At 32.2% G+C, this 25,250-nt stretch overlaps 2 protein-coding genes across 3 annotated transcripts; both read left to right on the top strand.

Moving 5' to 3' along the window:
* The first annotated feature begins 1,436 nt into the window (after window positions 1-1,436).
* On the top strand, window positions 1,437-7,514 carry LOC139499533 (uncharacterized). 2 transcript variants are annotated; one of them, XM_071288254.1, is made up of 4 exons: window positions 1,437-1,794; window positions 4,401-4,562; window positions 5,878-6,870; window positions 7,171-7,514. In XM_071288254.1, the coding sequence occupies exons 1-3, from the start codon at window positions 1,602-1,604 to the stop codon at window positions 6,045-6,047; spliced, it is 525 nt and encodes a 174-aa protein (XP_071144355.1). In that variant the 5' UTR covers window positions 1,437-1,601; the 3' UTR covers window positions 6,048-6,870; window positions 7,171-7,514. The 2 variants fall into 2 exon arrangements, with proteins under 2 accessions (XP_071144355.1, XP_071144354.1); XM_071288253.1 differs by having other exon boundaries at window positions 5,878-6,780; window positions 7,081-7,514.
* A 7,190-nt stretch (window positions 7,515-14,704) lies between these two features.
* On the top strand, window positions 14,705-24,234 carry LOC139499534 (peripheral myelin protein 22-like). The gene is made up of 3 exons (XM_071288255.1): window positions 14,705-14,949; window positions 19,940-20,095; window positions 21,266-24,234. The coding sequence occupies exons 1-3, from the start codon at window positions 14,745-14,747 to the stop codon at window positions 21,433-21,435; spliced, it is 531 nt and encodes a 176-aa protein (XP_071144356.1). The 5' UTR covers window positions 14,705-14,744; the 3' UTR covers window positions 21,436-24,234.
* Window positions 24,235-25,250: the final 1,016 nt, after the last annotated feature.

Below are 25,250 nucleotides of genomic sequence, written 5' to 3' on the forward strand. Positions count from 1 at the left end.
AATTTACATATAATCAATGGTTTTGCTATAATCACATGTCCTTGACTCTTAGGTCACGAGACTTTAAAACCGCAAGACGTGGTTTAAATTTCTTGTTTGTCTAACCATGTAGCTCCTATATTGATTTTATACTGTAGCTATGCATTAGTTTCAATGTTTTGATTGGTTCACTTGATCACCTTTTTTTTCTATATTTGGAGTTGCAATTTTACAACGACCTAAATATACCCTTCAGTCTTTTCATAATTTATCTTCGAAGACGACTTGTATTCAATTAAATGGAGTAGAAGTGTGTAACTATTTTACAGGTATTTCTTTATTTTCCTGACAAAATTCATCTTTCCCTTCATCACAGATACAGGAACTTCTAAATTCCAATTTGCATTCTTTGCTGAGAAAAAGCTAGTCAAAGTGAGAGTGAGATTAACATTATTATTTAATATTTAATTTTTATATTGTAGTCAAATATTCTTTTTAATAGACTTAACCTATACAAATATGCACTTATGAACATAAAAAGCAGGGTTCAATAAACCGTAAAGTATATTGTTGTTTTTCAATGTTATTAGTTGTCAGTTCTTAATATCCTGCCTCTCACCATTTTATAGGGTCATCATTCTAAGTATCTGCGATTCGGAAAGCGTGTTATAATAAAATGTGTCTTCTAATATGTGCGTAAGCTTATTCTGTATTAAAAGCCATAACTCTGGTTGTGAACTTAGATATAGGAAGATGTGGTGTGAGTGCCAATGAGACAACTCTCCATCCAAATAACAATTTAAAATAAAGTAAACTTATAATAGAACACACGGGTCCGAGCGGGATAAATCTTACATGGGGTTCATAACAAGTATTTGTCTCATTAAACAATTACCCCAACTTTATACGGCAGTTACGTTTTTTATTCAAACAACATGTAAAAATACAATACTTTATTATCAATATACAATAAATAACAACACAGTTTATTCACACAGGAATACGCGAATAAATAATGACAAATGAACAACCAACGTTAATGTATTTGAATTGCCGATCGCGCTATGGGAAACTACGATCTATAAATAGGGCAAAGTATATATTTATAACCTGATGCGAAGATCAGTAAAATACTATAGTGTATAAATTGTATGCTGTTTACTTTTTATAAAATATAAAACAAGTTAACTATCAATACGCAGTTCGTGGTTTTCTAAGGTTAGCAAACAAAGATCTAGAAAATTTAGACTTCGTTGAACATTTCTCAATTCGGAGTTCACCTTTACCTATGAAATTTACGAAAATAGGTTTTCAACCCACAGTAAATACTATTGAATGTTAAAAAAAAAACTTAAGTTTTAACTAAAAATCATAAAAACACAAAAACAAAATCTGACGTAATTTATAATTTTACAAAGCACTCAGTGCCTTTTAAGGAAGGTTTCACTTGTATCCGTGTGCGTTGTCCATTACATGTCATCCTTCAAATACTTACTATAAAACAGTGGATTGAAAATTATAAAATTCATTTATATAACTGCAATCATAATTTTATAAAACCACATACTACGTGTTAACTTTAAACATAAGTGACATTAAACACTACAGACGACTAGTATTTTATGATGGCGGATACCTTAGCTACTATACCACCGATGGTTATTGGGGGAAGTATTATTACCACTGTATCATTCATTCTGCATATAATAGGATTTTCAACAACATATTGGTATAAAATTGGAGATGTTGTTCATATGGGATTATGGAAATCTTGTATTCAATTAAATGGAGTAGAAGTGTGTAAAAATTTTGCAGGTATTTCTTTGTTTTTACTTACAGAATTCATCGTTCCCTTCATCACAGATACAGGAACTTCTAAATTTCAATTTTGCATTCTTTGCTGAGAAAAAGCAAGTAAAAGTGACAGTATGATGAACGTTATCATTTAATATTTAATTTTTATATTGTAGTCAAATATTTTTTTAAATAGACTTAACCAATACACATATGCACTTATGAACCTAAAAAGCAGGGTTCAATAAACCGTAAAGTATGCTGTTGTTTTCAAAAAATGTAATGTGCGGTTATGCGTGATATCAAAAGTAAATTTATCATGTATTATATGCATCTTATTGCACAATAATATTGTCATTAATTTAAATCATTAATCATACGTTTGATGACAAAGGGCACTCTCAAGTAATGTATCGAATTAATTGTTCTCATTTTGCTTATCTTAATGATTTATAACCTAGTGTTATCTTCATAAAAATTGCAAGCAAACCAGGTGAGGATTATTCCAGGCATATTAGTGGTATATTTTTACCGAATTATTGATTATTTCATAGATGCAAATTGTTTATTCGAAAGTTTGCCTGTTCCCGTATAATTCTACCAACACAGAAAATATCATATCCGGTTTTTTCAATGATATTGTTTAAAAATTCAGTAGATTTAAACAGGATCCATGTGAACTCATTGTTTGTTCGGGGAATTTTGTTCTGAAGGTTATACATTGAACGAGGTAGTAGGATATTTAAATATTGTTTTCATTTGTACCAATGTCTTCATTTTATTCATTTAAGGAATGACATTTTATATTGAATGAAGAAATAACATTAAAAATGTGGTACACACTGGAGAACCTACATAGTGCGTTATTTAAAAGAGCGCACCGCATTTTTGAGGTTATTTCGAAAAGACAGAAAAACATATTTCAGTCATTCCTTATAATTAATTCTAAATTCCATTTTTAAGGAGTAGATAATGAAAATAAAAACGTTACTGACGACACAGTCACATGACAACATTATGTCTATGAGCTGAAATACAACAAAAAACAACAGAAGGCATGTTACATCCAACATTAAATTATTAAAGTATAATGTAGCAGCAGAAAACCGTACAGTGCCCTATAGTTGTTTACAATGTCCTGTAGTCTCTGGTAGATAGTTGGCCCCATGGCAACATACCAATTATCTTTATTCTGACTGATTTCAGTATTTACTGATAAAATGTACTTTCCACATTTACGTACGCTTTATTATGTAGAGAAGGTGGGATGTTGGATCTGTATTATGTGGAGAAGGTGGGATGTTGGATCTTTATTAGGTGGAGAAGGTGGGATGTTGAATCTGTATAATGTGGAGAAGGTGGGATGTTGGATCTTTATTAGGTGGAGAAGGTGGGATGTTGGATCTTTATTATGTGGAGAAGGTGGGATGTAGGATCTGTATTATGTGGAGAAGGTGAGATGTTGGATCTGTATTATGTGGAGAAGGTGGGATGTTGGATCTGTATTATGTGCAGAGGGTGGGATGTTGGATCTGTATTATGTGGAGAAGATGTTGGATCTTTATTATGTGGAGAAGGTGGGATGTTGGATCTTTATTATGTGGAGAAGGTGGGATGTTGGATCTTTATTATGTGGAGAATGTGGGATGTTGGATCTTGAACTGGTATTTCATTGTTTTGTATGATTTACAGAATTGAAATTCACCGTTTCAGAATCTAATGCATCCTGGGTAATATTTTCAAAAGCGTACACCAAAGCGTTTTGATTGGTTTAAAACGTTATAAACAATGGAAATTCAACCAATGACGTAACGTTATTTTCACTTTTGGGTACGAACAATGAAATTACCCATGATGCTTTAGATTCCGAAACGGCCAATTGAATTCATGTGCTTCAATAAATTTATTCTAATTTAGTTTGAATAATTCGTCGTGTATATATCAACAGAGTGTCATCTATCTCTTTTCATGAAATAAAAGGCTAAACGAGTTGATAGGCCCAAAATGACACGTGTTATTTAATAACATAAAAATGACAAGCTTTGAAATTGTCAGTGAAGTAGATGTTTTTGAATATCAACACAGCTACAAATGCTTTAATAAATGTCGTCCTTCCAGTGACCGATATTTGATCAATCTAATAATACAAAATAAAATGCATTACAGCATACGATCATGCTTATTATTGTAATTTAATGTAGTTTGGATGATGTTATCACTACAATAACATTAAGCGTGTTAAGAGCCAATACGTAATAGCCTTACTAGGTTCAGGGATGACATAAAATTGTTTGTATTTATTTCGACAGATCCTTGTATATTTGAGGTTGTTGAAGATAAAAGGGAATAAGACTATCAGACAATTGGATTTTAGACATAGATACAAGAAATGTTTATGTAAAGGGTTTATTTACCGTCCAACTTTTGAATGCCTCAATATGCGTATTCTTTAGTTTTATTTGGCCCTTTTCGTGTAGAAAATTGACAAAATTGCAAATTATCGACATATATTAAAGGTACAAACGAAGCATAATAAGAAAAACTGTCTGCCTACATTCCCTTGTTTTATCGGAGGATATCCTAACACACATATTGTTTTGCCTGATTTTTATAATATATTATTGCAGATGCACCAGAACGGGACGCCCAACTCGCAGCTGCAGGCGTTATGGAAAGCTTAGCACTGGTAGCCTTCGTTGCAGCTTTGGTATGTGCTTTCCTTAAGATGTTTGTACTCAAGGAAAAAGGAATTATGTTTGTTGTTACTGGCTTACTTAACTTTATTGCAGGTAAATATTAATAACTTAATTGACAATTGTATCAATGGGAAATTCATTATGAAAGAAGTTCAATAACAAAAATATCGAAATCAAAGGAAAATCAAAACGGACAGTCCCTGTTCAAATGGCAAAATTGAAACCTCAAACACATCAAACGAATGGAAAACAACTGTCATATTCCTGACTTGCTAAAGACATTTTCCTATGTAAAAAATGGTAGACTAAACCTGGTTTTATAGCTAGCTAAACCTATAACTTGTATGCCAATTGCATATTATTTTATAATATTGACATAATGTGAGAGCAAACCAAACAGACATGTTTAACCCTTCCTCGTTCTGTGTGTGCCTGTCCCAAGTCGGAGGCCTCTGGTTCAGTGGTTGTCGTTGGTTGTCTGTGCCTGTCCCAAGTCGGGGGCCTCTGGTTCAGTGGTTTTCGTTGGTTGTGTGTACATGTCCCAAGTCGGGGGCCTCTGGTTCAGTGGTTGTCTTGGTTGTTGTCTGTCATATTTGTTTTTCTTAGCTTATTTTCTTATAAATTAGGCAGTTGGTTTTCTCAATTTTAAGTTTCCTATTTTTCATCTTGGGGCGTTTTATAGCCGACTATACGGTATGGATTTTTTTCATTGTTGAAGACCGTACGGTTGTCTATAATTGTTTACATCCACTTTGTTTTAACTTTGGTATACAATTTGTTGCGTACATATTATATCCTTTTTTTACATACTTGAAGCGACGTGCCAAATATAGCCAATTACAATTGAACTTCAATTTCGATACGTCCAGATTAATGACAGAATGGTACACATTGATGATTCGATTCGTGTTTTGAATTAAGAGTTTGTTTATTCATCTTGAGTGTAAATCTTTGAAAATCTTTATGATGGTTGAGAAATTAACGCTTTAAGAATTATAACTAGAAAAATATGGAGACTGGCATGCCGTGACCCAATAAAAGCTTAGGATATCGCATGTTATTTACAATGTTTGTTGTGAAAGACTAAACAAAAGGATCGTGGTTACCTGCAAGTTGCGATTGTTATGACGAAGATGTCTTTTTCGTTTAGTATACTTGCAAGTTCAAAACACTCCTAAGCGTCTGGGTTGTGCTTCATATGAGTTTATTTAAAATTAAATCAAAATTTATATGACTGACAATTATTGAGAAATAGGCTATCTATTGACGTTGAGAACAACGGGAGATTGCCCATTATATTAACATTTACTACTTAATACTTGCATTGTCAGTCATAAAAGATACATGGTAAAATTTACTTGGAAATCAGTACACTAGTCAGTTTGATAAATACTTTCTTTTCTTTCAGGAGGACTTGCCTTGATCGGAACAGTAGTCTTCGCAACAATTTCTTCTGGTGGTATTACGTTGGATTCTTCCAACTTTCACTACTCATTTGGGCTTTGTATTGTAGGTGGAATCGGAGGAATTTTTACGGGAATTGTATTCATGCTGGCATGGCGTTGGGTGAGAAGCTAATGTAAACGGCTGGATCGAAGAGCTATGTGTATGAACGTTATTTCTATGAAAGAGACTACATTTTGCTTTTCTTTAGCAATATAAATGTATTCGAAGGATTTAAACAATGTCATGATATGCTATGTTTTGTAATTTAAACCGTATAAACAATGACAAGTATACAATTTAAGGTTATGTAAGTAAAACAGCGTGATTACTTTTTTTTCGTTTGGTTTAAACGTTATATTTATCTGCCTACAGCCTCATTTGTTGTTATGAAACTTTTCAGTTATTCTTTAAAGATAATTAATAGAAAACCTAAAACTGTAAAGCTTGGTAAGGTAATATCGTGATATGCTAGGCATGATACTGCCATATTATTAGTAACATAGTGTGCTAGTGACTAAATTCGATATATAATGGGATTTGTATGTAAATTCAATATAGGTGAGAGCGACGCTCGAATCCCCCTATCGAATTTACTGACCCCATATATATATATATATATCATATAAGGTTAATAGCACACCGTGTAACGAATTTTTCTTACCGACTATCTTAAAATGTGGTAAGATAGGTAAAATTGTATTGTATGCAAGGCGAGACAATGCCATATCATTGTATGAAATGCAAAATAATGCCATAGTATTGTATGAAAGGGGAGATAATGCCATATCATTGTATGAAAGGCGAAATCATGTCATATCATTGTATGCAAGGCGAGATCATGTCATATCATTGTATGAAATGCGAGGTAATGCCATATCATTGTATGGAAGGCGAGATAGTGCCATATCATTGTATAAAAGGAGCGATAATGCCATATCATTTTATGTAAAGCGAGGTATTGTCATAGCATTGTATGCAAGGCGAGATAATGTCATATCATTGTATGAAATGCGAGGTAATGCCATATCATTGTATGGAAGGCGAGATAGTGCCATATCATTGTATAAAAGGAGCGATAATGCCATATCATTTTATGTAAAGCGAGGTATTGTCATAGCATTGTATGCAAGGCGAGATAATGTCATATCATTGTATGAAATGCGAGGTAATGCCATATCATTGTATGGAAGGCGAGATAGTGCCATACCATTGTATAAAAGGAGCGATAATGCCATATCATTTTATGTAAAGCGAGGTATTGTCATAGCATTGTATGCAAGGCGAGATAATGTCATATCATTGTATGAAAGGCAATGAAAAAGTCCTATCATTGTCTGCAAAGTATAAAAAAGTCCTAGAATTGCAACCCAGTCTTGATATTGGAATATCAACATTTGTTACGTGTTAAAATTTCGCATCATTCAGTATACGTCGTACATTTCTTACATGCCTTTGACTTTTTGATTTTATAATATAAAGTATTGTGTACTGTGAAACACATTTGTTAGATGCATTTATTGGAAATTTTCTTTGTATCTCAGGATTTTTCACTGATTATATGCACTTTTAGTATTAATAAATGAAAATCACAAGGTGAAACATTGCCTAGTTGCCTACGCCCAGTTATTCCGAACGTTGATTTATCCACACAACAAAGGGTAAGATTTTTTCTAGATTTTTATCGATAAAAGGTACATTTTTGGATTGATGATTGTTGTACTCCGCTTATTATAGTAGCAAGGATCTTCATGGCCTATTTAATAATGGCGCCCCGCCATCGCTCAAGTATCAAGTATCTTGCGCCATCGTCAAATGACCCACGCCATCTTTAAATTATCTTCCGCCATCGTTCAAAACTGTAATCGTTTTTTATAGCCCGACGCCATTTTTTTAGAAATTTTAATCAAATGCATGTAATTGCATAACCCTTAGGCTTTTTTATATTATAATCCAATACAGTTCTAACGCCTGAGGGATATCCGGATTAAGATCGCTAATCACTTGTACCTGAGCTTGTACAGGTAGATCAACAAACCAGACAAAAGAATACTATTTGAAGATAGACGATTCATTTATCGAATTATGCAACTAAGTTTAAGCAAATGATTATGATAATTCAGAATAAATAAATTAATTAATAATCCAGTTACAAGAAAATCGTTTAAAAAGTCGAACACGTGCTTTTATTTTGACGCAATCAGCATCCCCCCTTTTTTAAAAAGTACAAAATAAGACATAAAATATTAATATAATTTCATCGCAAGTAACTCGAGTACTGCTGTAACGATAATATAGAATTACTTAAAAGTTAAAAAGTAAAAACTAAAGTATCTACTGTGAAAAAATACCGTATCGTAAATATTCCTAATTTATTTCGTAGTTTACAATCAAATTGATACAACCACGTTTCCAGTTTATATTCAGATTCGAAAAAGATGCTTGTTGCATAGCATCAATTTGCTATATGAATTCATTAAAAAAAATTCATCCATGGAGATCCCTGAGTAGTGCCTTATTTTTTCCGGTATATGTGTCCGTTCGTACGTCTGCTGCCAGGTTGAAGTTTTTATATAAGGTTGTTTTCCATGTTGTTTTTTGTCACATCATCTTACAAATTGACACACATGTTAAATATGATGTAGCCTTTTTCATGTTTTTTACAATATCCATTTCCATCCTGTCTTTATCCTGTCTTTAGCTGTCTTTAGCTGATTATAAGGTATGGGTATTGCTCATTGTTGAAGGTAGAATAGTATCCTGTAGTTGCTTTATCTTAATCTACTTCATTTGGACCATGATGGATAGATAAACATATCATAGTCCTAAAAATGTTGACTGCCCGACTATTTTTAATGGTAGAGCATTTATATTTAACTTTTAACGCAAAGTCTAAATTGACATTGTACATTGAACATACAAAATCCATGATTGGAGAGTTTGTTTTGTAACACTGAACATTTAATTCCTTCTTCTAACGCATATAGATTACACCTAGATCTTCCGCTGAAAGTTCATTTTGTAAAAAAAAAAATAAAAAAAAATACGCTTGAAATTCATATAAGGAAAGATCTTAGTGACACATTTAAAAACCTGGGTGAAATCAATCGCGTATAACATAGAGATAATGTCCGAAGCTTTTAATGTTTTTTTTATCATTATATATGATACTTTCTGTTTAAATATATTGTCTAAGGCTTAACGACAATGAGGAGGGGTCAAGGGTATGTTCCTCTTTGGTATACAATTTGTGTATGAAGGCCACTATTCTGAATCGAGATATCCGCCCCATTGCCAAAGGTCCTGGGTCCGCAAATAATTTACTCGTTCTGCACACATTTTTTCAGTGATTCATAAAACAAATGTAAATTAAATGAAAAAGATCTAACAATGTTAATGACATAAGTCATGAACTTAGTCATATCCAATGAACATTTTGATCGAAGATACCGCCATTAATCCCAAATGCCAACCAAAAATCTAGGATGTATCTATTCCATTGTTAAAATGATATAGACATATTGGATATTGTACTATATCAAACTTGCATGACGATATTCTTAGTAAACGTCAATATGAACAAATTTCGTTAGGGCATTAATATGACCAATTTTTACATGTTTAATGCACATATTACAATACAGTTATTTAAACAACAAATACCTTATATGTAATATCAGCTCGACAAAACCCTCATTTTTTATGTAATTTCCTTCCGATTTGAATTTTTTGAATTGACCGGAGTTCTGATGAGCAAGTTAAGTCAAAATAAATAGATGGTGATTTAATATATTTTGTTCTTGTTTTTAATTTGAATAACACATTTTTCTTGTGTTAAACTAGCTTAAACTTGTTAACAACACGTTTAGAATTTTAAGCATCTGAGACGCTTTAATAGATTGACCTCCGTCAATAACGCTCAAAGACTTATATATGAAACCTTAGATTCTTTATCATTAAGAAATTAAGAAACGGAAACATGTTAGAAAGGTTTGTTATATTTTATGTTAAGATCGAAGTACGAACTACTTAGCTGATACTACCCTCAAGAAATTATAGGCCACTACCAGTGGTATCGACCCAGAGCTGTAAAAATGAAAACAACATGTCACATATATCATTCATTCAACGCGCTTTTCTGGATTTACCTTCATCAGGAACGTTCAAAGCCAAATATTTGAAAGCCATGGATGTACACGGACCGTTATAGTTGAGGAGTTATATGACTAGAAGGATATAAGATAATATTCGATTCCATTTTAGGTCAATTTTGCTTGTCGGCGTTAAAATCTTTGTTTCTTTATAATTTCAAAATGTATAAACGGACAATTTTTTAAATCAAGATGTCAGCAATTAATCATTCGTTAATAAAGGTTTTTCTTTACATAACACTAAACTTTTCTGTCCATTACTTTTATTTTAATTCTTATGGGGAGTAAAGATATATCATGTATCATATATCTAGAACTGGGATTTACTGTCATACAGAATAAGCTTGAGTCCCTTTAAATGACTGTCTCAATCTTATTTTGTGGATAGTTGTCTCATTTGCAATCATACCACATCTTCTTGTTTATATTTAGTATGTTTAACCCCGCCACATTATTTATGTATGTGCCTGTCCCAAGTCAGGAGCCTGTAATTCAGTGGTTGTCGTTTGTTCATGTATTACACATTTGTTTTTTGTTCATTTTTTACATAAATAAGGCCGTTAGTTTTCTCGTTTGAATTGTTTTACATTGTCTTATCGGGACTTTTTATAGCTGACTATGCGGTATGGGCTTTGGTCATTGTTGAAGGACGTACGGTTACCTATAGTTGTTATTGTCTGTGTCATTCTGGTCTTTTGTGGATAGTTGTCTCATTGGCAATCATACCACATCTTCTTTTTTATATTTAGTCTAGGAACCTTCACATAATTTCTATTAGTGGGAGATATTATGGACATAATTGTACAAATCGTGATACAAGCATGAAATTTGGTATAAAGGTTAACTAAATGGTACTTATAAAGAATCCGCTGCTGGCCAGAAAAAAAACTCAATTTTTCAAAATGGCCACTACACATTTTGGAAATGGCGTCATTACAAATTGGCAATACTTCGTTAATCCTTTGAACATGTTGAAAGGTGTGTTATATGTAAAATTCAATGTTAGATTTGATAACGACTAGACAATACATTAATGAAACTAAAGGTGACTTCCGGTTTCAAAATGCCGGCAAAAAAGTCAAAAACTTTACTTTTTATACTTTCTAGCAACTTCACATGGGATATAAATCCTTGCAAGCTATGTTATAGGTATAATCCAATGTAAGTTATAATAAAACGTTAAAAACAATTCTTAAGTACGACAAAACAACACATAAATGAAGAAACATAGTGATTTCCGGTTCCAAAATGGAGGCACTGAGATACGGAGAAAATATTTGTATAATTTCCATCAACTTAACAAGTGATAACACTCTTTGTTAAGTTTAAATGCCTAGTTTGGTTAGAAAGACAGGTTGCTTATCTTATAATTATCTGACAGTTGCCTATACAACAACCCGTACATGGAAGGCCAGAACGGTAGCATTTACAGTTACCAACACAGCTGGAGTTTTGCCTCCGCATTTCAAAAGTTCCTGACACGAGGATGCAACGGCAGTCACAGAAGTCCATTTCGGTTTCCAACTGTCATTGATTCTTTCTTTCATCCAACCCCAGTGTTCATGTCTTGGTACATGTACCTGTCGAATACATGAATCAGACTAAGCCTAAACAACTCCTCCTTGATCAACTTTCCTTTTGATGTGTTCTGGAAAAGAACCTCTTGTTTGCGGAATTGCATCATAATGCCGCTGCTTCCTGGCAAACAATTTACATCGTGCCTCGCTTCCTACTTAAGCCAACTAAAAACGTCCTTTACATCTGAAAAACCTTCCATTGTTAGCCTATCTGACCTCTTCCATTTCCTACGACAATACGACAAAGTTTCACATCCACTGAATGCATGGACGAAAGGAAGAGCAGCTACACAAGGACCAAACGCATTTGATATTTCACGTACAGGAAGCCATCAAAAGTCTTTATTCCTTCCATAACCTATCCACAATGTATTCTATATAGTTTTGCGATTGCTGTAATTCACTATTACATTTTTTACATCTGTGTCAGTACTACACAAAATTACATTTTACAACACTTTTCATAATCATGCCGAACATGGACAATCATTCGTGTATGAACTTCCCCATGATAACAAAGGGTTGATAGGAAGTATCCTTATTGCAAAGAATATTTTCACCATGAGTAACATTCACATTTTTATAAGTCTCTTAAGAAGCAATTTTGTCAGCTAGAAACTTGAACAATTTCATTTCGTTGTCATCTTCAAAGAGAAAACTACTCCAAACCCTTGGTGTTCTACCAGAACCGACACCTGTCCATCTGACACAAAAATGTTGCCTTTGTCTTGTCACAGCCTTTAAATTATTCATTTAGTAAACATCAAATACAATGTCTACTCTTGAATCGATGCAAAATTTTATGCAAGGCAGTATGACATCATTTGCATAATCATCAAATATGTTTGCCCAATTTTGTGACCTGGAATTAACCATTGCTGCCCCACCAACGATAACTGCGTCCGAATTATGATCAGAAAATCGCAGAATGTTTCAAGTAAACACATTTACAGCGATTTAATACCACTATTTCAAGAAACATCTTGAGACAAAGACGGAGGAGAAGTTTTGTTTTTTATGGATAAAGAAATATTTCATGTAAAACTGTCTACTGTGACAAGAAATGAAAAGTCTAGAAAAGATATCACAATCACTTTTAAGGTTTCTAGCTTTGTTTTTGACAAAGACGTTTCCAGTTTCATTTTACGGCCAAAAAAAGAAGTTGTTATTTTTTATTTGGTTATAAAAAGCAGGTTCTCCTTCGTTTTGCATTTGCTTCAAACGATCTTCGTATTGTTTGGACCAATATCTTGGAGTTTATTTACATATCTTACTTGTTCAACAATTTCCTAAATGGAGTATTTTTATTACAAATCTGACGACTCTTCTAGAAATTTATTTCCTAACTCGTTCATCACTTTACAAAGTCTTAAAAGCTGTTTAAAGACATCTTTTTGTGTTTTCGTAGAGTCTTCATTAGGTCGTTCATCTGTTATAGAATGACCCAAACCACGAGATCTTTCAAATTCATCTTCTGGTATACTGACTCCTGGTCCAGTTACCATCCATTTGTCTAAATTGGATCTTCGGTTAATCCTATGGCACCAACATCGCCCTTCACAATTGCATTATTCTGTTTTTGTGTCTGATCAATTGTGCTATAAGAAAGAAATTTGCTGGTCTTACGTACAGTGAAATTATCATTTTCAAATTCCATTGCCACCTGTGGATGATGTTCGGGAAGGGAAGTCATATCTTGGAGATGGGTCGGTAACGCTCGAGTATAATTTACACGATCAAGACCTAAAACAATACGCTATCATGCTTATATGGACTGTTGTAAAGTACAAAATCTCACAGGCAATTACCAGTGAATTTGTTCACTAGGCACTTCCAAAAGTGGCTGATCTGCAGTTACAATTGATGTTTCTATGGGATTCACCACATTTTAGCCTTATCCATCGAATACCTGTGAATTGCCTGGTAGTGCATACATATCGCTCTTGATGTCTATAAATAGTTAGCACATGCGCAAAAGTGTCATAACCTTGAAAAATGTTATTAAACCAATTCATAATATCATTAGCAATCCAAAAACACTAAAAATATAGTAAATAGTTCAAATGTTTTTGAAAGAATTTTGTAACATTTTCGCGCATGCACAAATACTGGATATGTCAAATATTCATTTTTGATAAAAATGTGATCTAAGGAAGGTAGCCGCCAAACCTGAAAATTGGTTTTTACTAAAAGAAGTTCAAAGAAAAGTTTTCCAGAAAAATCAGTATATTTAAACTGGAGAAAACAGCCATTTTAGAAAAAGGCCGTAGCCATCTTGAAAAAATTAATTTTTTTAATGGCCAGCAGTTATTTCTTAAAAAGTATATAATAATGATGCTTTGTGGTAACTTTCATGCTTGTATCATCATTTGCACAATTCCCTCGATTTTGCTTGCTAATATCTTCCACTATATGAACCTTATATCGAAAGATACCAGAGGAACATTCCAACTCATAAATCGAAATAATACTGGAAACGCCATGAAACAGAAAAAGACATACGGACAAACAATAGTACAAAAAGCACAACATAGAAAACTAAAGACTAGGCAACACGAACCCCTCCAAAAATGGGGATGATCTCATCTGCTCCGGAAGGATAAACGATCCTGGTCCACATGCAGCATCCGTCGAGTAATCATATGTATTATAAAATAACATTATTGATGATTGCAAAAGGAAAAACAAATTTTATTTTATGATTAAAATAAAAAACTTGAAACATCGAAAAGGTATTCTATCATTAAATATGTTGAATTATTATTTCATTTTCACCACACTTAACAAATAAACAGGTTTTTTTTCAAATTGAAAAAGTGCCGATATAAAACCATCAACACTAAAATATTTTCCTTGTTTGAGATAAACTAAATCAACATTTTCTGCCTAAACAAAATTTTAAAACATTAGTGATTAAGATTTGATAAATTCTTCACATAATATAAACATGATAAAACAATTGAATTTCGATTGACTGTTGAATTTAAATCTTCCTGCATGAAGACCTCTACTTGAGGTAACTATTTAGTTTTGTAAACATCATTTGATACACATTATATTTTAGACTCCGTTTGAAACGTTACAGGAAATTAAAACGTGACAAAATGTCGGTATCTTTAGCCGAAGTTCCACCTATGGTAATTGGAGGGAGTATAATAAGTGTTGTATCCTTGATTTTTCATATTATAGGATTTTCAACAACATATTGGTACATAATAAAGAATGTAGTAGGTGTCAAAATTGGTCATGTTGGACTATGGCAAGAATGTGGTCCAGCATATGGAAGGGAACTATGTTTTGACATCACAGGTATTTCCTTTATTTTTTTTAACAAAATTCCTCTTTTCCTGAACCGTAGCTACACGTATTTCACACTTTGACTTTGAAAACAGATTATCGACTCGATTTTCATTATTTCACTTTGAGATATTGATGATGTTTTGTTACTCGATAATGTAAATTTATTGTGTGCTTGCATTACATATATCCTAGTCAATTAGATAAATGTAGCTATATTTTCTCCATCATAACTTGATTTTATCCGTACTATTGAAACAGGCGGACGACTTCAAACTATAACCAATGACACTCGGGAGGTTTTCAACTTTCCAATTATCATCTTTCTATTTCACTACCCTCAGTTCCATAGTATTACGTTTACATCTATCCCAAATGAATGTTTTGCACATGCATATTTCACACTATATGAACTCTCTACTGTTAGGAGTGTGCTCGATTTTGTTCAATTCCTGATTAATACTAAATGTGTTTTTGCATAGATGCATAGATGGATAGAATAAAATACTTAAACTGTCGACGAATTTGAGGTTCACTCACGTTTACATTCATTCGTTTGTTCTTAAACATGTTAAAGGGATACTTTAATTAACAAACATTTGGGTAAACTTTCCACAAATGCAAAGATTCCCATCACCAACATACATTCTTAAACCTCAAGACTTGACACAAAAAAATTGACTTGCAAAAGAATAAAAATATATATTATGTTTACTCCAAAGAAATATGCATACATTCATAAATATTAACGTAAAATATAAAAGTAATAAAAATAAATGTTAAAATTCGACTATCGATTATCGACATGACAAATTCTTACAGCATCTCGATACATATTGCCATATGTATGTATATTTGGAAAAACAACTTTTATTCATTCTGGGTTCATCCATAATTTGATAATTGACATGACTAAATAAATTATTGCCAGAGGTCTTGTAAAAGTGGCACCCTGCGGATATTTTGACGACTCCTGGTGACCTTACAAACCATATCCAACTATCGCGGGCATCACGTGACTTTTACAGTTTAGTATATATAGCAATAATGGCTAAACGTTTATTACTGAAAATGAACGGGCTACATAGATTAAACGATCATGACATTTTTGTTACATTGTGTATTTTACCGCCTAACCTCGCGTTTTTAAGAATTGTATTAGTTTAGAAACTGTCTCTCGCACACACGATAAATATTTATACGCCTTAGCTCGACTTGTGAAAAGATGTTTTGTACGATTTTTATGATGGTTATCAAATAACTGTTGAATGCATACGTTTTCAGTCATTGTATTATTTTGTAGTAGCATAGAATAAAATGTTTTTGGGAGTGGATACATTTTGTTTGATTTGATCAAATTCGAAGTTCCGATAAAAAAAATGCCGACCAAATTGATTCAAAACGTAGGCGATGTTCGACATTAATTTTGTTCATGCAAATAATTCAATTTTATTTCAATGTTTATATTGCAATTAAACTTGTCACATATGTCATTCTAAAAATACCCTAGTACGTTGCTTGATTAAGTCAGAACACAGACGTGATCAAAGGAAACAAACATAGCATATAATCACAGTGTAAATTGTGACATGACCTATGTACATTAGTTTTGCTAGATTCTGAATGAAATTATTCTAAAGTAATAAAAGAATAGAGGTTAACTGAGATCACATGTCCACATTTTTCAATTTTCTAAATCATTCACCACATGGTAGCTAGTATATTTACAAAATCCTAAATAAACAAGTAACATGCAGAATTATAGAACGTAATTGTGACTGAGATAGTTGAATATGTCAACATCACGCAATCGCTTTCCTAGTAAGTCAACCAGGTGTGCTTAGGCAAAAGTTTCATAGCATGCAATATCAAATGATGTTAGTTGAAATACAACTTTCTGTTCCGACTGATATTAAATGTCATGGGAGATGCGAAATATTTTGTTCTTTACCCTTTTTCAAATATAGTTAATCATTTTCTGCCGATATTGACAATATAATCTAGCCAAAAAATGCAAAACGATCCCTTTTTGCAGATGTTTTTTTAGGGCAACCACAAAAGCGTCATTAGAAGGCTGCATCATGAACTTCACCATAGTAATTGCAGTTTAAAATATTAAAAAAATAATCTAGGCCTAAACACGATAAATAAATTCGATTTTTACATAATTTATTCTAACCTAAGGAAACATTCAGCTTTTATTGTTATCTTATCATTTTTGGAAGTTTTTTCAATTATCTGTTAATTTTGCGCAATCAACATTTAAGTTCTCATTTGATTTTGGATTTATGTTATTTTGTTTTATAAGGTTCAGATAAGTTTTAGAAAACAAATATTTTAAAGGACCAGAAAAGGGCATTTTGTTTTATTCTAGCAAAATTTAGGAATATTCTGTTTTGACCTCAGACCTTGATTTAACAACAATTGCACCGTACGAATTACTTACGACCGGGCAAAACCGAAAGTACATTAAATAAAAAGGTCAAAGGGACCAGTATTATAATTAAGCACTCTTCTAATACTTGATGTGTTTCCCTCAGTTTTAGTTTGTAACCCGGATTTGGTTTTTTTTTCTCAACCGATTTATGAATTTTGAATAGCGGTATACTACTTTTGCCCTTATATATAATATAGCCGTATGTTAGAAGGGTGCATTTAAGTCGTTAACTAGGCGTCTTTTTTAAAACTGTCACAGGCAGTTAGCGTCTAATTTAGCCAAAATGTTAATTGAATCACGCTAAAGATGAACGTCCTTTGAGACGTGCGGGCTATGTGAATGTACTACCACTTCCTAGTGTAGCAACGACACTAAGTCAGATATCTCATGCAGGTAAAATCTTGTCACATGTGCCAATCGTTGCATTAAGTCATTAACTTAAAATGAAACATGTCTCCGAAGTAATTTGCAACAACTCGCTTGAATACATTGCATTGTCTCTTGTGTCAATGTTTACAATTAAAACACCTTCGAAATGCATTGTGCCAACTCTATTTAATACAATGTATTAACTCTTTCTTGAAGAAAAAAAACAGTTAATTTTGTTTCTTCAAATTTCTCTTAAGAATATAATTAACAAGGCATCATTGACGTCATAATGATGACAATCAAAAGCCTTCCCGATATAGATTAAATGATAGATTCAACGCTATTATTTAATTTTCTGTCTGTATATTTGAGTATTTGAATGACTAAGGGTATTAAAAATGAACGATCAGTTACCATTGACTATGTTCCGGACCATATGAATATTTGGACCATACGCGTATGGTCATGACCATATGGGCATATACTCATATGGTCCAACCATACGCGTATGGTCCGACCGTACGCGTATGGTCGGGGTAATTAACACTCTGTTACAGTTTACTTTAAAACTTCTAGACTCTTCATTGTATGATCGTTCATTAAAAAGACGCTATCATATAGGTGATTTTTATTATTACTAGAACACACCCGTGATATCACGGGTCCGTGACTGAATTAAAGTATACAACTTTGCGCAAGCCTTATTTTAGTATTAGTATTGTCATCTGATAAAGTCATGTCGATTATAAGATACACAGTTTTTCTCTGCTTTCAAGTCTTTCTGTTTGAACCCGATGAACTGGAACTTATTTGGAAAAACAAAAGGTCCTGGAATAGAGTATTTTTTAATCAACAGCATTGTCCTATATAAGTTATAAATAAAGTTGAATTCTTTGCTTTGCTGTTTTACGTCATGCCCACTAACAAATTGAAAACTGTACCCGTATACGCCTTATTTTTAGTCCAGATTTTTAGTATTCGTATTGTTATCTTAGAAAGTCTTACTGATTAAAATACTACAATAGGTAACAATTTGACAATTTAGTAGTGTCAACCCTGTGGTTATGACCCGTGTATATAGCATATTAGTCCTGAATACAACGTTTGGTGGTGCGCCTGTCAGATGCGGAACGTACAGATAAGGTAATAGGTAACAGGTGAATATACTATTGGTATCGGTAGCGGACTCGACCCGGAACTTCTTAATTATTGGCAATATTAATTACGTGGAAAACAAAAGGGCCTGGAGTGGTGTAATTTTTAATCTACACCTTTGTACTATATTAGTTATATATAAAGTTGAATTCTGTGATTCGTCGTTTTTACGTGATGACGGCTGACAAATTGGACCTCGTAATTTTAGTATTATAGATATTATAATAAAAAAGGTTAGCTAAATAAAAATTAGAAGTTTCACATGGTTAATTTTACTTACTTGTCAATACTATAAGAAACACATGTTATACCGATGGTCATTACCGATGGTCATTACTGATTTGTTTTAACGAGTGATTGGCAATATGTCGACTTATAAAAGTGAAATTTAAAAATTTCTTAATGAACTGTGACACAAGAAGTCACTGGAAAGAAACAAAGTTTATTTAAGGTGTCTGGTGAATATGGTGTATTGCAGTCATGTTACGATATTTAAGATCTAGAGCTTCTTAAAAACACCGTAGACATATCGGAATGGCCCAAGACCTCGGTATCACTGTACGCAGCAACAAAAAGGCTAGCTTTTCACTTGCAAACAAAAGGTGTAAATGAAAAGTATCGTGCACAACCAAAACTTGCAGATACAAAAAAGCTATGACACCGTCTGGAAGTTAATGTCACCCCAAGCCTACATGCAAGAATTAGCGATGAAAACTAGCTATAGCATCAACATTTAAATTTTACGTAGTATTTGAATTATAGAAATATCACATTGTCATGTAACCATCATTGTTTTTTATATAAAATTGTTGTATTATTGAAATTTGTATAATTTAATTTAAATTTTTTTTTACCTATATGGTCCAAATACTCATATGGTCAGGTCCGTTACTAACCAAACGAGTATAATACTCATATGGTCGGACCATACGCGTATGGTCGGACCAAATGAGTATATGCATATGGTCATGACCATACGCGTATGGTCCAAATACTCATATGGTCCGGAACAACTACATGTATATGTATGCATATTTACAGGTGGACAATTCGCCCAATTCAAAGCCACTGAAGCTCTGGAATGTCTTGCACTAGTAGCCTTTGTAGCAGCGGTAATATGTGCTTTTCTCAAGATGTTTGTATTGAAGGAAAGAGGGATACTGTTTGTGGTTACAGGCTTACTCAACTTGATAGCAGGTACACACATACAGAAGTGATTTTCGTATTGAAATGAAATCCGTTATAATGGTCCTATATAACACTGTTCAAATACTTCGGGTCAATACCCGATGTAAACAAAAATAAATGATAAGTAATAATCTGACCAACAGCGTTGAATTAGTTTTGATTGTTCGAATTAACACACACACACACACATCGTAGTTAGTTGTTAACAAACACTTACACACATAATTTTCTGTCGTAAATGTGATAGTAGAAATACTTTGCATTGATTCCGACTTATCCCTATTTACCTTGACTGGAATGCTTCATTTCAAAATAGTTACCGTATCTGCCCAATCAGACTAGCAATATCTTGATATATACTTATTTTACCTCTTGTTGTACCTTAATACCGATAAAAATTTGAAATACAGGGCCAACACATAGTAACATCACATCAAGCCACCATGAACTATTTTTTAAACTTATTTTTCAATCTTTGAAACTTTTGGAAAACTAGTCTCATTGCAAACTTAACTCTTTCATATTTTCAGGTAATCTGCGAAAAATAAAGGCAACAGTAGTATACCGCTGTTCAAAATTCATAAATCGATAGAGAAAAAAACAAATCCGGATTACAAACTAAAACTGAGGGAAACGTATCAAATATAAGAGAACTACGACACAATACCGAAACGTAACACACAGAGAAACGAACTATAATGTAACAATGGCTTTGATCTTTTAATTAGTTCACACAAATAATATTCTGGTATTTAGTCATAATGAAAACAATTTTTTTTAAAACTGATTTATAATATATAGTCTTATTTCAGCATCGATCAAATAAAAAAATATAATCATATAATTTTGTCATTGACGTATAATGGTTTCGCTTTAAATGGTTTATATCGGCTAAATGTTTTTTGCAGGAAACTTTGCCTTTTGAAATGACAATAATTTGGAAAATTGGCAAAAAAATAGTATTAGAACACCATAGCTAGCGCCTTCTTTTTCTCAACAAATTCTTCACAGTCATGTGGAAGACACGTTTTTCATGATATACAATGTACTTACATCGTTGATTTTAAAACAGAAAAACCTTTGGTTTGTCGACGAGACAAACTCGCTTCTCATAAGCAATCATGCTTTTGATCAAATCGATTGATGAATAGGTTTAACATTTATACTGTTTTATTACAGGAGTAATTGCCTTGATCGGGGTTATTGTCTTCTCTACAATTTCAAGAGGTGGACACATGCTGGATGCTTCCAATTTTCACTACTCGTTTTGGTTATGCATTGTGGGTGGATTCGGAGGGATGTTCTCTGGTATCATATTCATCCTAGCATGGAGATGGGTGAGAAATTAAGGAAACCACAAGATTGAAGAACTTCTTGTAAATTTATCATCTTTGTACATACGTCATCCTTTTGAAAATCAACGACAGAATCTTTGAACTTTAATCTTTTTGTTGTTTTGTTTTGTAATTTATATATTTCTTTTCATATTTTGTTATTCTTGATTGGGTGAGACACTAAAGAAAGCAGCATGGTTGAGAAACACAAAAACACAAAAACAAATAGTTGTGTTTTAATTATTTTTTTAAACATTTTAGATAAACCATTTAATGGGTATAGTTGTTTTCTTAACAAAGCAGATAATATCCTTGATATCCGGTTCAAATCTAAGTCTTGATAGGTTGTATGCAGCTATTATAAAACCAAACCAAAAACCAACTTAATTTATGTTATATTCATGTCTGATCAAGCATGATGATACAAGAGTGACAAATTTAAGGTAAGTAAGGAAGATAAAGAAATGTTAGATAGAGATATAAATATATGTGAAATAGAAAAGGTACTAAAATTACTTAAACAGAACAAATCACCTGGTGAAGATGGTATAATATCAGAATTTTATGTTTTACACTGGGACATAATACAAAACGATTTCTTTAGTTTATTACAAGAAATTTTTAATGATAATATGATGATAATATGACGGAAATTTGATGAAAAATATAATGATGCCTTTTTTGTATGTAAGTGTTCAAGTTTAAATGGTTTAGATATGAACCAACTGCCACAAGTTTATCAGAAAATAATAAATACGTGGTCAGTATTCAATCAAAATGTTGATGCACCTTTAAAAAAAAGTGCTATTTTTTAATACGATAATATTTGGAAACTCTTCTATTCGTTTCAAAAATAAACCATTGTTCTACTCTTCTTTTTTGAAAAGCGATATCACAACTATCCAAGACATTTGGAATTCAGAAACTACAGATTTTATTAGCTGTACAGAAATTTATAGGAAGCTAATTGATCGGAGAATTTTATTTCCAAATTTTCAAAAATTAACAGGCAATTCCTAAAGATTTCGTGCAAATATTGAAATCTTGCGAAAACCAGAATTTACATTATGAAAGTAAATTAAAGATATCAAATGACCTTCATGACCTTGAGATCATTAACTTAAACAACCAAACCATCAATGTTAAAACTCAAAAATATTCGTACGGTTTTAGATAAAGATGTTTCTCCAAAATGTCAAATTAAGTGGGAGGAAATATTTGGAACATAGGTGGTCGGGATTAAAACTTTTGAAAATTGAAAATAAAGTAAAAGAATTTGAATGAAGATCCATGCACAATATTTTATATACTAACGAAAGATTAAGAAAATGAAGATTTCAAATGGAAAATGACACATTTGTCAAAATAAAAGTAATATAGAAACCCTGCAACAATTATTTTTTTAGTTGTAGTACATCTCAGTTAATTTTAAAAAATCTCTTATCAAATCAAACATAGGAATTAATTATTCTTTTGTTGAAAAGGACATTATGTAAGGTAAAAACACTGGAGAACTAAAATATGATAATTTTTTAAAACATAATTATCATATATTTTAAATGGACACTATGGAAAATTAGAAATTCAATAAAATTTAACAAAACGCCTTAAGCGCCGCAAGATATTAATAATATCTGGAAACAAAACTTGAAAAATAATCTAAAATGTGTTCTTCTTTTTTTTAAAGGCGTTGACATCAATTGATAAGACAAAATTGGAGTCGGCAATAATGAGAATTTAGACAGTAATTATAGTATAAGCTTGAGTCAAAGTGCATATTTTTTTTTTATGGTTTATCGTATGAGAATATCGATGTTAACAATTTATACAAATATAAAAAAAAATGATAAAAAATTTAAACTATCATGTTAATTGTAGTAAATGCACATCTTTTGTGTGGTTATCTTATTAGTTTCATGTACTTACTACTTTAAAATAATTATAGAACTGTTACATGCTTCTAACATTATATGGTTATATTTTTTCACTATTTGTAAATCCAAGGTAAAAGGTGGACTAGATTTTTATTGCCTTCTATTTCCCCTGGATAGATGGTTCATTTTGTAAACAGGGACCCTTAGCCTGTTACTGGACGACTAAGGTAATTGTATACAGGAAATATTTAGGAATAAAACGTTTATATGTCTTAAAAAAATAAAAGAGTGACCAATTTATAAACTTTTTCTTCTTTATCATTACCTTTATTTCAAACTATACCTGTTTAAATGCCAAACTATAGAGGCCAGCTACATGACGAGACTTTTATATTTTGACTGTTGACTCAACTGTAACAGTAACGACTACTTTATACTTCATTTGTTCTATTTCACGATTTTAATGGTAGCGTAATTCTGTTCTGTCGATGATAACTTCATGTTCCATTTGAAGGTTATTTGATGTTAATTTTATCAAATTATTACACTGTAATTTATAGGTTTCAATTCCATTTATTATACTAATCTGATTTTGTCTCTTCATACTTCAATCATTTTTATTCAACCTTTTTGATAGTTGTTTGTCTTTTTTTAATTAATTTTACAAACGTATTCCAAAAACAATCACCATATTTTAGACATTATATAAAGGTATAGCAGTTATATAATACATTATATGTTATGGTTTCACCCTACAAATAAGTATACAGCAGTCTTACGGCTTGCAGATAATGATGTTGATGCTTTATTGTATTTACATGGCAATATTTTGACTGGCAGACAGATATATCATTGTATATGGAATTATAATGGCTGGTTGCTATGATATGTCATATCCAAGCTGACTTATTAAATAAATTTTAAAAAATGATCAACAAAAGTTTTTATATTTTGATTACTGTTGACTTATTTGTTGTCGTGTTTTTCAATTTTAAAACATTGACTTTACGTGGATGATTGATTTCGTGTTTTTTCAAAAGCATGCATACCAGCATATAACAATGTGTACTTGAATAAGACTTGTTACTGGGTTTGTCATAACATGATCAACACAACGGGTGCCACATGTGAAGCAGGATCTGACCCTTTCAGAGCACCTGGGATCACTCCAGTTTTGGTGGGGTAAGTGTTGCTTAGTCTTAAGTTTTCTATGTTGTGTTTCGTGTACTATTGTTAGTCGGTTGTTCTTTTTCTTTATTAGCCATGGCGTTGGCAGTTTATTTTTTGACTTATGTGTTTTAATATACATCTGGGTTCTATCGCCTCTCTTATCTGTGTCTACGGCACTTACCTGTGTTGGCAGCACGTGCCTGTGTTTAGAAAAAGGTAAGGATTTGTGTCGTCCTTTTTTCATGGTGTAACATGTCCGTAGAAACCACCATAAATAGAAACACGCTTTTAACAGGGTAAATGTAAAAATGATGATGATGATGAACAGTTATGCAAGCTATATTGTAATCTAATGCATACATTTGTTTAAAAACATATTTACAGGCTTTTGGATTATAATGGTTTTTGAATCGTTATCACCGATGACTTAAAAAAAAAAGTCCAATAACAAACATACCGAACTCAACGAAAAATTCAAAAGAAAAGTCCTTTAACAAATGACAATATCAAAACTCTAACACATCAAACGAATGGAAAATAACTGTCAGATTCCTAACATGGCACCAGTATCTTTTCGTAGAAAATGGTGGATTAAACCTCGTTCATAACTAACTTATTCTCTCACCTGTTTGACAATTATATATATTGTCATTATATTGACAACAAAGTGTGAGAAAAACAAACCGACATAATATGTAAAAATGTCAAAAATTAAGAGGTATTATGTATTGTGGAATTGATATCAACTATTTAAGAGATAACTGTATTGTATTTGAAGCTTTGCGG

This window comes from Mytilus edulis, chromosome 12, assembly GCF_963676685.1.
Source record: "Mytilus edulis chromosome 12, xbMytEdul2.2, whole genome shotgun sequence".
Taxonomy (NCBI): domain Eukaryota; kingdom Metazoa; phylum Mollusca; class Bivalvia; order Mytilida; family Mytilidae; genus Mytilus; species Mytilus edulis.